The sequence below is a fragment of the Trichechus manatus genome, unplaced genomic scaffold (assembly GCF_000243295.1).
Source record: "Trichechus manatus latirostris isolate Lorelei unplaced genomic scaffold, TriManLat1.0 scaffold00031, whole genome shotgun sequence".
In the NCBI taxonomy this organism is placed as follows: domain Eukaryota; kingdom Metazoa; phylum Chordata; class Mammalia; order Sirenia; family Trichechidae; genus Trichechus; species Trichechus manatus.
Window position 1 is genome coordinate 21,810,904 of NW_004443967.1, and position 18,684 is coordinate 21,829,587.

At 44.6% G+C, this 18,684-nt stretch overlaps 1 protein-coding gene across 1 annotated transcript in view; it reads right to left on the reverse strand.

The window, feature by feature from the left end:
• CFAP46 (cilia and flagella associated protein 46) overlaps positions 1-18,684 on the reverse strand; it is a 115,371-nt gene that overhangs the window by 86,554 nt on the left and 10,133 nt on the right. Inside the window, exons 8-11 of the mRNA XM_004374988.1 lie at positions 18,134-18,244; positions 7,385-7,490; positions 2,142-2,240; positions 1,190-1,380 (exon numbers count right to left, since the gene is read on the reverse strand). Of these exons, the coding sequence (XP_004375045.1) occupies positions 1,190-1,380; positions 2,142-2,240; positions 7,385-7,490; positions 18,134-18,244 (507 nt within the window). The remainder of the gene's footprint in view (positions 1-1,189; positions 1,381-2,141; positions 2,241-7,384; positions 7,491-18,133; positions 18,245-18,684) is intronic.

Genomic DNA, 18,684 nt, shown 5'->3' on the forward strand with positions numbered 1-18,684 from the left:
GTAGGTGTAGACATACGTGTAGATGTGGATGCAGACATAGGTGTAGCTGTAGATGCAGATGTTGTCTCACCAACCAGGAAGCAGGCCCAAGGGCACCATTCCAGCCTTGTCCCTCACCATGTGTCTCTAGGGCCTAATATGGTGCCGGCCCAGGGTCGGTGGTCAGTGAGGGCGTGGCAAGTGATTCAAATGAGGTCATGGCAGAAGGGTGCATAAGAACTGCCAAGGGCTCCTGGTTTGGCAAGGACGTAGGTGTAGCCATAGCTGTGCATGGGGAGGTGGAGTTGGAGGGGCAGACTACTTCATGTCCACACACTCTTCCAGATCATGTCCTTCCTTGGCCCCCCATGACCAAACCCTGCCCCCAAGGTGCTCCAGGTGCCCTGGCATGGGGCGAGGCTGGCCCTCATTGCACTGGCTGGAGTCAGGAGCAGCTGACTGTGTGTAGCACACAGTGACGACGGTGTCACCTGAATATTGCTCAAGCCCCGTCTGAATGTGTGTGGATCTTTCTGCTTGTATCCCTTTTTCAGAAAATGCATGTTATGGATTGAATTGTGCTCCCCACAAATGTGTGTCAACTTGTCTAAGCCATGATTCCCAGTATTGTGTGGTTGTCCACCATTTTGTGATCTGATGTGATTATCGTATGTGTTGTAAATCCTAACCTCTATGATGTTAATGAGGCAGGATTAGAGCCAGTTATGCTAATGAGGCAGGACACAAGCTACAGGATTAGGTTGTATCTTGAGTTAATCTCTTTTAGGATGTAAAAGAGAGAATGGAGCAGAAAGGAGAGGGACCTCATACCACCAAGAAAGAAGAGCCAGGAGCAGAGTGTGTCCTTTGGACCCACGCTCCCTGAGCTGAGAAGCTCCTAGACAAGGGGAAGATTAATGACAAGGACTTTCTCCCAGAGCCAACAGAGAGAGAAAGCCTTCCCCTGGAACTGGCACCCTGAATATGGACTTCTAACCTCCAGGACTGTGAGAGAATAAATTTCTGTTTGTTAAAGTAGAACTTGTATTTCTGTTACAGCAGCACTAGGTAACTAAGACAATGCATTTAGTTTTACACTTACTTGTAATATTGAAGGGTTTTGCCTTAGCCCTCTGCTGCCCGTGTTTCAGAGTGAGCCCTCTAAGCCCTTTGGAGGGGACAACCCAGGACAGACGTGGCAGTGGCCTACCTGTCCACCTTCTCCAGGACCTCCGCGACGTTGCTCAGGGCCTTCTGCAGGCGGTGGCGCAGGTTGTGCTGGAGCAAAGGCAGACAGGTGTTCCACTGCGTGGTGCACACCACGTGGATGACGCCAGGGTCGCCCAGGCGCACGGCGTGCTGCAGCGCCACGTCCAGCCTCTGGATGATGCTCAGCTGGGCCTGCAGAGAACACAGCAGCTGCTCCGTGACCACCTAGGAGCCCACAGAGCCACGAGGCTGTGGCGCCACGCACCTAGTGGAACTGGGCACTGCCAGTCACACAGGGGGGGTCAGACACGGGGGCGGGGGCAGCAGGCAGGGTCAGGAGACGCTCACCAGCATGGAACTTGAAATCCATCATACTGGCCAGACTCACCGTCCTGAGCCTGTCTTCAAAAATACCCAAGTGACCTTTTCTAGAAGGCAGCAGCTGCCTGATAGAAAACTGTCCTGGGTTTATGTGAACGTCTGCCTTCCGAGAAGCGACTTCATCAGAGTCTGTCTACACCCCATCTACATCTCGGTCACTGGGCAATGCGCCCGTAATGCTACCACCCAGGAGCATCTCCTCCACTTGTGCTAAAAGTGCCTTTCCTGGGGGCCAGGTAGCAGCCGCGGGCTCCCACACCCCACCCCACCATCTGCAGCAGCTGGCCCCTCCGTGATGCCGAGGCCGCCATGGGGGCCGCTGGGGACCATGTGGTGGGGATGGCAGCTGGCTCTGGTGGCTCAGGTACCATTCAGGTGTCCTAGTGCTCCATGTTGTCACCCCACTCACAGATGGGGAAACTGGTGAGAGGAATTGGCCCGAGAACCACCCTTTACCTCCACACCCGCTAGGCTGTCGTCGGCACTCTCCAGCCTGGCACAAAACCAACTCTCACCCACTTAGGAAATTTGCAAAATAATTCCATGTGCAGCGACTCTTTTTAAAGATTTACCTCCACAGCAGCTCGGATATAGACTTTAATTTTATTTTCAAGTTTTAAAGCTTCAAATTCACACTCCAGGCATTCAATTTCAATCAGCCTCCCGGGATCCTGTAGGATACAAATGGGTTTTGAATACATCAAGATTTTTAATGAAAACAATCACTTACTTTCATTAACCTTAAAGACCATTCCCAAGATATCACTAATGTCAAAAAAATCAAACACGTCGGCATCGAGTCGATTCCGACTCATAGAGACCCTACAGGACAGAGCAGAACTGCCCCAAACGGTTTCCAAGGAGCAGCTGGTGGATTTAAACTGCTGACCTTTTGGTTAGCAGCCTGAGTTTTGAACCACTGCGCCACCAGGGCTCCATCACTAACGTACCACGTAGAAATTCAACAAATAAAAATCTTAAGATGATAAAAAGATACATAAGACAAACTTAAGATGCTTCTGAAAGATTAAAAAATGCAAGCATTTAAGTGAGAAAGCTAATTTTTTAACTCTTTTAATAAAGGCAAGCAGGGAGTTAATTTCCACGGACCTTGACATTTTAAAACTTAAACAAACTTCACACAAATTCTCCCTTGTAAATTTGTTGGCCATGTTCTCTTTCGCTTGGTCACGGCCATGCTGGGAAGAAGAGCTGGGCCCACGAGTGCAGGAGCTCGGGTGGCTGTGGTCCGTGTAGGGCCAGTCCCCCTCGGCCAGGGGAGCAGGTGCCTGGGAGCTCAGTGGCCCAGCCTGCTCTGTCTCCCCCGCCCGTCCCACCCTGTGACCATCAGCACCAGCACAGCTGGGATGGACCGGGAAGCAGCACCCTTCTCTGCACTTGTGCTCCCAGGTGCAGCGTGGTCTCTTGGAGAAAGTCCCTAGGCCTTGGCAGCGTACTAACAACAGGAGCTGGCCGGGGGGAGGGACAAGAAGGTCAGCTCACAAGAGTCACGTCTTCACACCTGCTGTGCTCAGGATCTCGAGGTCCATTCTTCAGACACACAAAAAGTTTCCAGCCTGCACACCTCTTCATGGTTAGCGCGTGAGGCCTCGGGACACCCCTGAGGTGTGAGGAGACGACAGGACTGGGGAGAGCCTGTGGCCTCACAGACGTGCATCGACGTCCTGGAGCTCTGGGGCACAGGGTGACGCTCTGTGTCACATGTGGACCCCACAGCAAGCTCCCAGAGTGCCATGTCTGAGGTTTAGGGGTCACGGTGACAGCAGGGTCTCCTGAGTGTCAACAGACCAGATGATCCTGGCTTCCCCTTACAAACCCCACTGGGAGTTCACCATGTTGGAATGCAGCATTAGGCAAGGGCTTCCAGCCGGGTTAGCGGCATCAGCTCCCAGGCCCCTGCTCCTTTGCCCTCACCTGCTGGGCCACCCTGCCCGCCTACCTGAGAGGCACGCCTGCAGAAAGGCTGCACAGAGACAGGAGGAATAATAGACATTCCTTGTATTTCTGTGAATCTTAAATTCTTTAAATTGATCCCAAGTTGGGGTATCAGTTACTTCGTTTCCACCCATCTCTCAGGCAACTTTGAATTAAGACACCACAGTGGCTACTCTTTAAAAATGCATCAAGGTTCAGAATTGAACATCATTTACATCCTTAACATTAGTGAGCTTTTAATTTAAAGTGAACCTTGGGAAATTCTGAACGTCTAGCAGGCAGGAACTGATTAAACAATTATGATCCAAGCACACGATGCCATCTAGTGCAGGCATTCAAAGTCACGTCTGCAACACATCGTGAGCAGAAAAACGCCCACCGCCCGGCACGAGCTTTAGGGCTGGGCATGAAGCCTGCACACACCACGACCCAGGGCGCGCGGGGAAGCCGGCGCGTCATCACAGAAACGTCGACAGAGGCTGTTTATGTAGGCTTATCACCAGGGAGTCTAAAATTTTGTCCTTGAAAGTGTTCTGTATTTTTTTTATAGTTTTAATAGGTGCCATTATTATAATTTCAGGATGACAATACCAAAAAAAAAAGAAAAAAAACAAAACAAAACCAAAAAAAACAAACCCATTGCTGTCGAGTTGATTCCGACTCATAGCAACCCTATAGGACGGAGTAGAACTGCCCCACAGGGTTTCCAAGGAGAGGCTGGTGGATTCGAACTGCGACCTTTTGGTTAGCAGCCAAACAATAGCAGCACTTTAAAAGCCTTTATTAGGGCATCTACCCTGCCTCAGTCGTGAGGCTCCATGAGCAAGAGGAGGAAGCCACATGCCTAACAAGAAATTAATTTCCGTATTTCAGTTGACTCTTTTATTTACTGATAATTCATGAGTCTCTTTTTTACAGCTTTATTGAAGTCTAATTGACGTATAACAAACTGCACATATTTAAATTGTTCCAGTTAGTCAGCTTTGACATATGTATAAACCCATGAATGTCACCACAATTGAGACATGAACACACATCACCCCCAAGTTCCCTCGTGACCCCTTGCCATCCCTCCCTCCTGCCCTTTGTTACCCCCACCCCCAGGGCTTCTGCTTTCTGAGCTAGAGATTAGTTTGCACGTTCTAGAATTGCCTGTAAACGGTATCACAGCACACGTGCTCTTTTTCTCTCGTTTCTTCCCCTCACACGGTTGTTTGGAGACCCACCCACACCCTGCATCTCTCACTAGCTCGTTTCTGGTGATTGCTGAGTCGTACAGGTGCTCCAGAGTGTGGGTGTGATAACACAAGTTTGTTTAGCCAGTCACCTGTTGTTAGATAGTGGGGCTCTTGCCAGTTTTCCACTATGACAAATAAAGCTGCCATGAACATTCATGTACAAGTATTTGCATGAACAAATGCTTTCATTTGTCTTGGTTAAATACCCAGGAGTAGAATGGCTGGGTTTTATGGCACGTGTATATTTAACTTTTTACAAAACTGCCGAAATGTTTTCCAAAGTGGTTGCACCATTTCACGTTTCCGACAGCAGGGAACAAGAGCTCCAGTTGCTCCACATCCCTGCAAACACTTGGCACAGGCGGTCTTTTAATTTTAGCCATGCTAACAGGTGTGTAGTGGTATCTCACTGTGGTTTTAAGTTGCATGTTCTTAATGACTAATGACGTTCAGCATCTTTTCACGTGCTTACTGGCCATCTTATATCTTCACTGGTGAAATGTCTGTTTAGAACTTTTGTGCATTTTTATGACATTGCTTGTCTTACTATTTTCAGAATTCTTTCTGTACTTTGGATATAAATCCTTTTATCAGATTTGTGGTTTGTAAGCATTTTCTCTGTCTCTGGCTTGCATTTTCATCCTATTAATAGTGTCCATCACAGAGCAGAAGCTCTTAATTTTGATAAAGTTCAATATATCAATTTCTTCTTCTATGGACTGTGCTTTTGGTAGCCTATCTAAGAATCCTTCACCTTCCTCAAGGTCACATTCTGCTTATGGTTTCTTCTGGAAGTGTTACGTTTAGGTCTATAAAGCATTTTCAGTTAATTTCTGTATATGGTGTGAAGTACGGATTGGAGGACTTCTTTTTTTTTTTTAATATTTCATTATTCAATTGTTCCTGCACTAAATGCCTTTACACTTTTGTTAGAAATCTGTTGACTGTATGTTTGTGGATCTATTTCTGGACTCTGTTTGGTTCCATTGATTGATGCAACTGTCTTCATGCCAAGACAACACTGTCTCAACTATTGTACCTTTAGAGAAGGTCTTGAAGGTAGACAGGGTAAGTCTTCTGACTTCCGTTTTTTCAGAGTTGTTTTTAGCTATTCTATGTCGTTTACATTTCCACATAAATTTTTACCCAGTTTATCAATTTCTTGGGATTGTACTGAATCTATTGTTCAGTCTGGGGAAAATTGGCATCTGACACTATCAAGTCTTCTGATCTATGAATGTGCTGTATCTGTCCAGTGATTTAGGACATCTTTGACTTCACTCAGCAATGCTTTGTCATTCTCAGTCCACAGGTCTTACACATCTTTTGTCAGATTCATCTTTAAGTATTTTACGGTTTTTTATGCTATTGTAAAATGTACTATTTTTTCCAATTTCAATTTCTGACTTTTGCTGTTAATATGGAGGAATATAATCAATTTTTTTACATATTGACTTTCTACCCCACAACCTTGTTAAACTCACTTATTAATTCTAGTAGCTTTTTTTTTTTTTTTTTTTTTGTAGATTCCATTGGATTTCCAAGACCGTTTATTTCTTCCTTTCCAGTCTGGATGTTTTTTATTTCTTTTCTTGACTGACTGCACTGGGCAGAACCTCCATCCCCAGATGGAACACCCATGGTAAGGGCAGAGGTCTTCCCCTTGTCCCTGACCTCAGCACTCAGTCTTTCATCATTAAGTATCATGTTAGTTGTAGATTTTTCATAGATTCCTTCTAGCAGGTTGAGGGCCCTTTTGCTCATTTCCTATGTTTCTTATTGTCTGTACTACGTAACGGGTACTTGTAAGTGTGGTCTTGTAGCTGTATTTTGCAATGAGCTTCCTGAGGGTCAGCCAAAGTCTCATACTCACGGTAACCTGGGGCTAACACACAGCAGTGCTCCATCGATCAGTGAAGTCAAGCGTCACCAAGGCCCACTGTTCTGAGAGGGTCATCCTCCTAACGCATCCATCCCGGCACGTAGCCGACAGTTGTCAAATACTATGTATTACGTTCAAAATGCTCAATGTTAACCACTAGAGTAAACCTTTGCTCTATGAAAGAGCCTTTCATTTCTTAAAAAATTAAAAACAGATAGACCTGAAACATGCACTCTCATATTCTTTTGTGGGGAGGACAGAGCTTTTCCCAGGGGGGAGATATTGTAATGCGTATTTAAGAATCTTTAAGTGAGAATTCCTTGTGATTTCATGTCAATGAACCTACCTTAGGGGAAAATCCTGAATGCAGAAAACAAGTCTCATGCACAAAATGTTCAATATAGCATTTTACATGATAAGCAAAAAACCATATGTGATTTCAGTGTCCAGCACCGGGGGATGAGAGAGTAAGCTATGGATCATTCATGGTGTATAATACTGAAGTGACTTACAAACAACTGGCAGCATGTGGGCCAGTACCTGCGGGAACAGGCAAAGAGAAAGGGGTAGGATGCAAAACTGCACAAGCCGCAGAACCCCAGCTATGTAACACGCACGCTAACAAGACTGGGGGAGCTTCCCACCGACACACGGTAGTCCTTTTGGTGACCGTTGTGTGAATCACTCGTTCCTCCAATGTCCTGACCCACAGCGGGCACCACGGGCACCACGCACTTACTGCCTTCTCGTTCTCGATTTTCTTCAGGTCTGTGATGCAGCCAGAAGCAATCTCCTCGCATTTCAAGGTCAACGAAAGACGGGCTAGTTCAAAGACCAAAAGAATCCTGGAAGCAAACAGACACCAGCCATGGGTCAGTTGGGTGTGACAGGAAACACATTGCACGGTAGAATATACCTCCAGTCAAACAAGGGTTTCACTGGAGGCAGGAAATATGGACGTTTCCGGGGAGATAAAAACATAACCACGAAGGAGAGGTGAAAAGGAAGTGTGGGCGTTCCAGAGATGATAGAAAAGGGGGAGTCGGTGGAATGAGCACCACGGAGGGGAGAGTCTGGGCTCAGCCCAGGCCTTGGAAGCATTGGGCCATTTCCACACGCGACCCCACTCCACCTGCGATCCTTGCCCAAGCTGGGCCTTCACGTGACACTATTCGAGCCTCCACCCTCTCTCCTGGGCACTGATGCTGGACTTCGTGGGCATCAGAGACAGTGCTGCAGCGCTGGGTGAGAGGCCGTGTTTCTCTCAGTTTGCAGCTCACATGCGGGTGAGGACCGTGGGGGGCATGTGGCCTGTGCTGCTGTGGCACTTGGTGCTGTTGCACACATGACCCTTCCCAGGAGCTCAGTGCAGAGGGGTCAGGATCTGCACTTTGCAGGTGGCGGGGGGGCACAGGCTTGGGCGGGGTGGGGGGGCGGTAAATGCATCTCCTGACTCCAAACTCGGCCTCTTGCAATGCAGGCCAACTGTCCAGTGGCATCAGCATTCCCGTTATCGACGGGATCAGAAGCTGGCGCTCACCTGGAGCAGAGGCACAGTCAGTCAGTCACATTCTTCACCAACAGTGCTCGTTCACAGTAATAACTCACAGAACAGAACACCTCATTCCCCACATGACGTGACAGGAGTATGGTCATGGAAATAGTAAAGGCTCAACAGAGGTGACAAAGTCTGAGCTGGGCACAGAAGGAGGACAGTTGGTGAATGGAAAAGAACAAGAGGACTTACACCAGAGCACAGCACAGACAGGCAACGGCATTTCCAAAACAGCAACAAACAGTTAAGAGACATGGCTGAAAACAATTTTATCTTAAAAATACCCAAAAAGCAGACTTCTGCTTCCAAACATGAGGGAGTAACAGGGAGATTTACCCTCCTGCCTTAAACAACCAAAACCGCAGAGAAACACATGAGACAACTGTGACGGGCAAGGGACAACAGGCAGAGCAGGACAGCCATCCATGGAAAAGGGGGGGACAAATATGAGGCAGGTGGCCCTACAACTGTCTCAGCTTCCTGTACGGGGGAGGGCTTCCAGGCCCATGAGTGGGGAGGGCACCCAGGCAGAGCCTCCAGTCTCCTCAGTGGAAGAGAAGAGTTGAGAATTTGGGAGGCCGAGGTGGCTGGAATCCAGGCAGAGACTGGGGAGAACAGAGCCACACAGAGAGATGACAGATGATTCCCTGAGTCTGCAGCTGGGCAGACCCACCGGAAAGGAGGAATAGAGTGAGGAAAAGTCCACATTCCCACAAGCTGAAGTGGGAAAAAACCCCATAATATATGAGATATTGAGTAGAATATTCAGAAGAGGACTGCCTCAGATTAAGGCTGCTCTGATCACACCTAAAAGCACTTAAAGAAAGCCTCAAAAGGACTGAACTGTTTCCAAGAAACTTAGTGCATCCTAGAACAAGCTCAAGAATATGTACAGGAATGCAGAAACATCCAGGACCCAACAAGGTTCTCGTATCCGATGACAATGTCAGAAATGACCAGACATGCCCAGAATCAGGAAAATACAACCCAGAATGAGGAGAAAATGCAAGTGACAGAAACAGACCCAAGACAAATCAGGCGACAGAACTAGTGGGCAAAGACATAATAGTTATTATAACTAACTTCCATATATTCAAGAAGGTAGAGGAAAGCAGGAGCATGATAAGGACAGATAAGGAAAATATAGAAAAGACCCAAAAAGAACTTCTAGAGAGGAAAACTACAATGTCTGATATGAAAAGTGCACTACCAGATGGGACTAACAGGAGATAGACAAGAAATGAAGAACACCAGAAATGGTGACTAGGATGTGGGTACTTACAAAACAATTTTTTCTTGTCTCTTTTTTTCCCTTATTCTTTATATATCTTTTAAAGATAATTGACTGTCGAAAGCAAAAGAAGTGAAAATGTATCTCAGGATTTATAACATAGATATGAAGTAAAATACATTTCAACAGTAGCACAGAGGCTGGGAGAGGGAAAATGGAAGCATCTTGTTGTAATGTTCTTACTTTATATATATTATATATTATATGAAGTGATTCCATATTACTTGAAAATAGACTGTGATGATACCATGAATCCTAAAACAGACAATAAAATTTTTTTCAAAAGGTATACTTACTAAGCCAATAAATGAGATTAGATGGAATAATAAATATCCAATTAATAAAAAAAGAAGGCAGAAAAGATGAAAAAGGTAACAAAGAACATATGGAACAAGTAGAAGGCAAAACATCTAGCAAGATGGTAGATTTAAACTCAAGAATATCAATAATCACAATGAATGTAAAAATAGTTAAAACTCCCCAACTGACACCCCCAATTAACAGGCAGACATTGTCAGATTAAATTCAAAATCAAGACTTAATTCTATGCTGCCTACAATAAACCCACTTTAAATATAAGGACATAAATAAGTCAAAAGTGAAAGGATGGAAGAAAGAGACCATGAAGACAGTAGTCAAAAGAAAGCTGGGGTGGCTATATTAATGTGAGTGCAGTTTATCTCAGGAAGGTGAAGTTGGTTTAACATTCAAAAATCAATTTAATCCATCATACTAGCAAACTAAAGAAATATATATGATCATCTTAGTAGATACAGAAAACAGCATGTCAAAACTCAACACCCATTCACAATATAATTTCTCAGCAAACTAGAACTCCTCAACCTGAAGAAGGATATCTGCAAAAAACCTACCACTAACATTGTATTCAATAGTGAAAGAGTAAATATTTTCTCCCTAAGACCAGGAACAAGACAAGGATGTTCACTCTCACCAGTTGTATTCAACATTGTACTGGAAATTCGAGCAAGCGCTTTAAGAATATAAGAAAAAATAAGGCATATATATCTCAAAAGAAGAAAGTAAAACTGTCTATATTCACAGATTACATGATTGTCTACAAAGAGAGTCCTAAGAATCTACAAGAAATTTACTAGAATAAGTGAGTTTAGCAAGGTTGAATGATACGAGATCAATATACAGAAATCAGCTGTTTCTATATACTAGAAGTGAAAAATCAGAAAGTAAAATTAACAAACAGTACAGTTTACAAGAGCAACAAAAATCTAAAATACTTAGGGATAAATGTGAGAAAAGATGTACACTGAAAAACTGATGGGAGAAATCAAATACCTAAATAAGTGGATAGATACACTATGTTCAAGGACCAAAAGATTCGATATTGTTAAGACGTCAGTTCTTCCCAAATGTATCTACACATTGAACACATTCCAAATCAAAATCCCAGCAGGGATTTTGTAGAAACTGACAGGCTGATTCTAAACTTTATACGGAATGCAAAAGGACCTATAATATATAATAGCAAAAACATCTTTGGAAAAGAACAAAGAAGGCCCACAATACCTGATTTTTAAGAGTAAGACTAATCACAAGAGCTCCTGGTGGCACAGTGGTTAAGAGCTATGGCTGCTAACCAAAGGGTTGGCAGCTCGAATCCACCAGCTGCTCCTTGGAAATTCTGTGGGGCAGTTCTACTCTGTCCTCTAGGGATGCTATGAGTCAGACAGCAATGGGTTTGTTCTTGTTTGAAGACTAATTGCTAGAAAAAGACATCATATTTGGTAGAGGGTCAGCAAAAACAAGGGAAACCCTCAATAAGATGGACTGACACAACAGCCCCAACGATGAATTACCACATAGCAGTGATGACCAATATGGCACAAGACTGGACAACGTTTTGTTCTGTTACACCTCGGGTCACCGTGAGTCGGAACCAACTTGCAATTAACAACGACAACATAAAGCTACAGTAATCAGCCTTGGCAATACTAACATTTTGGACCAGATAATTATTTGTTGAGGCGTTAGGAGGTGTCTGCTCTGTGCATTGCAGGATGTTCAGCAGCATCCCTGGTCTCTACCCACTGGATGCCAGTAGCATCCCCAGTAGTGACAACCACACACTTCTCTAGACATTGTTAAATGTCATGCTGGGGCCAAGTCCACACCTTTTCTGCCCTTTGCTAGGTAATAATCATAGTCTTACTTCAGAAATATGAACGGCCAGTCTGTTGTAATGATGAGACTCCAGTCTTGCCTTGGTATTACCATCCTCTCCTCTCTCCTATCTTGGGTTCCTCCTGGTGGGAAGCCTGCTTTGGAAAGGAGTGTGGGTCCTTCTGCTCCCCACCATCCCTGCCCACCACCATCTGCTCAGCCCCAGGACCTCCAAAGGCTCTGCCTTGGCTGGAAGGCCCCACCTGGCCTCCTGACCTCTGGCCTCTTGGTCCTGTACCTGTACTCACTCCTGTGTTCCAGCCACACAGACTACTGGGCAGATCAAGAAAAAGGAACCAGGAAAATTATAAATCACTGGTTTTCAATCCTTTTTTGTTGTTGTTGTTTTAAACTGACAGAACATTTTCCCCACCAGAATTGCAGATTCAGAAGCCCACTCAGGTGGAAAAAGTATCCACAAGGCCTCTCACAGAGATGAGGACTCTGAGTAGTTCAGGCTTTGAGGAGGGAGATGCCGCACTGGCTTGGCACACACCTTCTCTCTCTCCCAGGGCCCAAGGGCACCAACCAAATGCTGAGTGCACACTCAGCCCCAAAGAAACATAACGTGTCGCAATCAGACCTGGTTCTGACCATCCTCTCTGCCCACAATGCACTAAAACCAAACATTAATGCAAACATGAAGCCATAGAGACACTGGAGGGAATAGAAGCTGTTCTGAGGAATCTGCAGGGTAGGGAGGGCCTGCGAGGCACACAGGTAGAGCAGAAACCACAGGGATGAAAGGCTGGTTCCCAGCCAGGCGAATGGCAGGGACCAGCTCAGTGGATCCTGGGACCATATGGCAGCCTGAGTTTCCCATCGCAGCCACCCAGTCCACACCCTGGGGGATCCAGGATTTATCGATTTACAGGGCTAGTAGGGAAGTAACTGAATTAATCCACCTGGAGGGCCTAAAATGTGTTGTCCGAGGATTGGTGGGGAATAAACGTTAGCTGAGCTTCCAGACTAAGAAAGACTAGGAAGAAGGATCTGGTGGTCTACTTCTGAAAAGAATTAGCCAGTGAAAACCTTACAAATAGCAGCAGAACACTGTCTGATATAGTGCTAGAAGATGAGCCCCTCAGGTAGGAAGGCACTCAAAAGATGACTGGGGAAGAGCTGCCTCCTCAAAGTAAAGTCCACCTTAATGACGTGGATGGAGTCAAGCTTTCGGGACCTTCATTTGCTGATGTGGTAGGACTCAAAATGACAAGAAACAGCTGCAAACATCCATTAATAACAGAAACGTGGAAGGTATGAAGTACGAATCGAGGAAAATTGGAAATTGTCAAAAATAAAATGGAATGCATAAACATCGATATCCTAGGCAAGAGTGAGCTGAAATGAACTGGTACTGGCCATTCTGAATTGGACAATCATATGGTCTACTATGCTGGGAATGACAGCTTGAAGAGGAATGGCATAGCATTCATCGTCAGAAAGAACATTTCAAGACCTATCCTGAAGTACAACGCTATCATTGACAAGATAATATCCATACGCCTGTAAGGAAGACCAGTTAATATGACTATCATTCAAATTTATGCACCAACCTGTAAGGCCAAAGATGAAGAAATTGAAGATTTTTATGAACTTCTGCAGTCTGAAATTGAATCAAACATGCAATCAGGATGCCCTGATAATTACTGGTGATTGGAATGAAAAAGTTGGAAACAAAGAAGAAGGATCGGTAGTTGGAAAATATGGCCTTGGTGATAGAAACGATGCCGGAGAGTGTATGATAGAATATTGCAAGACCAATGACTTCTTCATTGCAAATACCTTTTTTCACCAACGGCGACTATACACGTGGACCTTGCCAGATGGAATACACAGGAATCAAATCTGCTACAGCCGTGGAAAGAGATGATGGAAAAGCTCAATATTATCAGTCAGAACAAGGCCAGGGGCTGACTACGGAGCCGACTATCAATTGCTCATTTGCAAGTTCAAGCTGAAACTGAAGAAAATTAGAACAAGTCCACAAGAGCCAAAGTACAGCCTTGAATATATCCCACCTAAATTTAGAGACCATATCAAGAATAGATTTGACATGTTGAACATCAATGACAGAAGACCAGATGAGTTATGGAATGACATCAAGGACATTATACATGAAAAAAGCAAGAGGTCATTAAAAAGACAGGAAAGAAAGAATAGACCAAAATGGATGTCAGAAAAGACTCTGAAAGTTGCTCTTGAACATCGAGTAGCTAAAGCAAAAGGAAGAAATGATGAAATAAAAGCTGAACAGAAGATTTCAAAGGGTGGCTCGAGAAGACAAAGTAAAGTATTATAATGACATGTGCAAAGACCTGGAGGTAGAAAACCAAAAGGCAAGAACATGCTCAGCATTTCTCAAGGTGATAAAGAACTGAAGAAAAAACTCAAGCCTCAGGTTGCAGTATTGAAGAATTCTACAGGGAAAATATTAACAGAGGAAGCATCAAAAGAAAATGGAAGGAATACACAGAGTCACTATACCAAAAAGAACTGCTAGATGTTTAATCATTTCAGGAGGTAGCGTATGATCAGGAACAGATGGTACTGAAGGAAAAAGTCCAAGCTGCACTGAAGGCATTGGCAAAAAACAAAACTCTGGGAATTGACAGAATACGAATTGAGATGTTTCAACAAACGGATGCAGCGCTGGAAGTGCTCACTTGCCTATGCCTAGAAATTTGGAAGACAGCCACCTGGCCAATTGACTGGAAGAGATCCATATTTATGCCTATTCCCAAGAAAGGTGATCCAACCTAATGTGGAAACTGTTGACCAAAAATATCATTAATATCACACCCAAGTAAAATTTTGCTGAAGATCATTCAAAAGCAGCTGCAGCAGTAGATCGACAGGGAACTGGCAGAAATTCAAGCTGTATTCAGAAGAGGATGTGGGACAAGGGATATCATTGCTGATGCCAGATGGATCCTGGCTGAAAGCAGAGAATACCAGAAAGATATTTACCTGTGTTTTATTGACTATGCAAAAGCATTCGACTGTGTGGATCATAACAAATTATGGATAACACTGCAAAGAATGGGAATTCTAGAACACTTAATTGTGCTCATGAGAAACCTGTACATGGATCAAGAGGCAGCCGTTTGAACAGAACAAGGGGATGCTGCATGGTTTAAAATCAGGAAAAGTCTGCATCAGGGTTGTATCCTTTCACCATACCTATTCAATCTGTATGCGGAGCAAATAATCCGAGAAGCTGGACTGTCTGAAGAAGAAAGGGGCATCAGGATTGGAGGAAGACTCATTAACAACCTCCGGATATGCAGATGACACAACCTTGCTTGCTGAAAGTGAAGAGAACTTGAAGCACTTACTGATGAAGATCAAAGATCACAGCCTTCAATATAGATTACACTTTAACATAAAGAAAACAAAAATCCTCACAAATGGACCAATAAGTAACATCATGATAAATGGAGAAAATACTAAAGTTGTCCAGGATTTCATTTTACTTGGATCCACTATCAACAACCATGGAAACAGCAGTCAAGATATCAAACGATGTACTGCATCAGGCAAATCGGCTGCAAAAGAGCTCTTTAAAGCATTAAAAAGCAAAGAGGTCACCTTGAAGACCAAGATGCGCCTGACCCGAGCCATGGTGTTTTCAATCACCTCATATGCATGCGAAAGCTGGACGATGAATAAGGAAGACCGAAGAAGAATGGATGCCTTTGGATTGCGGTGTTGGCGAAGAATATTGAATGTACCATGGACTGCCAAAAGAACAAACAAATCTGTCTTGGAAGAAGTACAACCAGAATGCTCCTTAGAAGCAAGGATGGTGAGACTATGTCTCACACACTTTGGACATGTTGTCAGGAGGGATCAGTCCTTGGAGAAGGACATCATGCTTGGTAAAGTAGGGGGTAAGTGAAAGAGAGAAAGACCCTCAACGAGATGGATTGACAGAGTGGCCACAATAATAGGCTCAAGCATAACAACAATTGTGAGGATGGTGCGGGACCGGGCAGTGTTTTGTTCTGTTGTACACGGGGTCACTGTGAGTCGGAACCGACTCGACGGCACCTAACAACAACTACAAAGTTAGCTCAAATAGAACATCTCTGTATGTGCAAGATTATCAAAACCGGTAAACAAACCAGGGGAAATATGTAAGCGTATACTGGAGCCGAAGGGCTAAAATCTTAAAATAGATGAAATTTTTACAAGGCAATAATAAAAAGATTTCTACACTAATTTTTTAAATGGGCAAAAGAAATCAACGGCAAATTAACAAAAGAAAAAATGGCAGTAAAGACATGAAATACGTTCAACTTCACCAGCACTCAAAGAAATGCAAACTGAAGCAGCGCCGGGCATGTCTGCCCTCTGCTCACAGAGAAGCAGGCATCCTTACTTGCAGACATCCTATGACTGGTGCAGTGTGGATCAGTCGCCCGAAAAATCTGTCCCAGAACCCACTTCTAGCACATTCCCCCAAGGAAACCATAAGCAGTCTCCCAGTGAGGGAAGTGTCGCTGGAGGCCTGGCAGGGCTGGCCTGACTTCAGTCACGCAGCTTGGAGAATCTGTTGAAGGATTAGACCACCTCTCAGGAAAATGAACACACACTCACAGATGTGTACATATACACATGCACGTGTGCTATACTTTCTGCGTACGACAGTGGTTAAGAGCTACAGCGAGCTCAGGCTGCTGACCAAAAGGTGGGCAGTTCAAATCTACCAGCCACTCCTTGGAAACCCTATGGAACAGCTCTACTCTGCCCTATAGGGTCACTATGAGTCAGAATCGACTCGATAGCAGTGGGTTTGGTTTGTTGGTACCTCTCTCTGGAAGAGACTGTATTGACCTTAGGGGGCCTGAAAACTTCATGTTAAAAAGAAAATTTCATGATGTACAAAAATGTTCACAATTTATCTTTATATGGAAAACGTAGTTAAAAACTGAAAAAAAAATTATACAAGGAAGACTGAAAGGGACTTTAAAATATTAAACACGGTCACTTTATTGACGCCATTTTCAAACTTGCTACAATAATTATGTGTTACATTTGAAATGAGAAAAAAAGAATGAAAACTATTTTAAATATGCAGGCATGCAATTTCTGGCCCCTGAAATCCGTGTAATTTAAAAGCAATGGAAGATTTCACCGAGGACATGACAGTATGACCCTGACCCATGTCCATGTCCTCCCCTCCTGACATCCAGCCTGTAAGCCCAACGACTGGCCCCTGATGCCCACAGCCTGTGAAGTCCCCTCCCTGGGACTAACTTGCTCCTAGCTGATAGAAGACCTTGACATTGAGCGGAAGCAGATCACAAGCGCTCTCCCTTCCATCTGTCAGCAGGCTGTCTCCTTGTTGGTTTTGAGAAAGCAAGCTGTCGCCTGGAGAGGCCTACATGCACGAAAGGGGGCCCTCAGCCCACAATCCACAGGTGCGGAATCCTCCCCCATCAAGCCTCCCGAAGACCCCAGGCGGAACCTCTGCTGCGGCTGCGCCGGACTCTGGGCCCCACCCCCAGTGAGGGCGTAAAGGTGTGCTGTTGGAAGCTGCTGTGCTTGCGGCGGTTTGTTCCGCAAAGTAGGTGAATAACACACCCCAAGTCGACTCTCCAATGACCAAGTAAAAAAAATCCCACATGGTTAGTATAGGCAGAGTCAAAATGTTTCACACACTAGGAATGCACAGAAGTCGAGAAAATCACTGAGACCTCAAAAGATAGATCCTCAGGAGAGATCATTCAAATGCCCCCAAACACGGCTGAACCCGAAACCTCCCTAGTAATCAGAAGCACGCAAATGAAAACAAAGATACTCTCAGCCCACGCGTTAACAAAGGGTTGATTTTCTATTCTTTAAATAAACACTCACTGCTAATGGGGATGTGCCCTAACAGCTGCTGGGGGTGTAGGAGCAAACCCCTGCCCCTCTGTGGGAACAGACTGGGAAGACATTCCAGAACATTCCAGATCCTCCCTCAGCTTCTGGCTCAGTCATCGGCTCCCGGAATCCAGTCCAGGGACTTACTTAAACTCTAACAGCTCCTTGCCCAGAACTGCCCAGCACAAATGATTTATGAAAGCAAAGACTCAAGACAAATTGGCCAGCGACATGTTTAAGAAACAGTACTGTTCTTCCACCTAACGGACTGTTATCAGCTATTGAGAAATGCGTAAGAAGATGTTGTAATTACTGAAAACTGCTTATGCTAACTGCTAAATTTGACTCTAAAGAGTAGGACACCAAGTTACATACCCCAAGTGCAATATCTATACTACCAAACCTGTAACACAAGACTTGAAAGAAATAAAGCAAAACATCTGCAGTTGCTGACTTTTGGTGCGGAGGTCATGGTTGCTGTTTTATAGTTCATTAAATTTTCCTATACTTAACCAAATTTTGTGCGGTGATTATGTACATGTGAAACTGGCAAAACATATTAATACAGTACTTACTTTTCTTCTCTGATAGAAAGTAAGCGCTGGTGATTATAAGAACCTAAACGCTTATAGAGAGCCTTCAGAATTGTATTGGGATCTTCTGGTAATTCATTGTTTTCCAATTTTCTGAAATTAATACAAACATTAAATAACTAAAAATCTTGACAGATTTATTAAAGTTATTCTAAAGAAACTCTACATGCCTGTGTTTCCCATTGGACAGAACCCCTAAAATAAATTCCTCACTTTTCTCTCCCTAAACTTGATCCTAGATGATTTTTGCACCACTTCCTCCTCCTCATAACCCGGATGATGAAGTACTTTCTTCACACTTCACTAAAAAATGGAAAATAAGCACAACCCCGCCACCTACAGTGGTACACACTCAGGGCCCACCTTGTAGTGATGCTCGGCCACTTCTTTCTCCTCAGCTGCAGGGCCAGGAGACAGCATTCCCACACGTCCATGGGGTACTCCCCTCCAACCAGAAACACATCGTGCTCTCCTGTCCCTCACACTCACACTGTGCTCTCCTCTCTCCCTCACACTCACACTGTGCTCTCCTC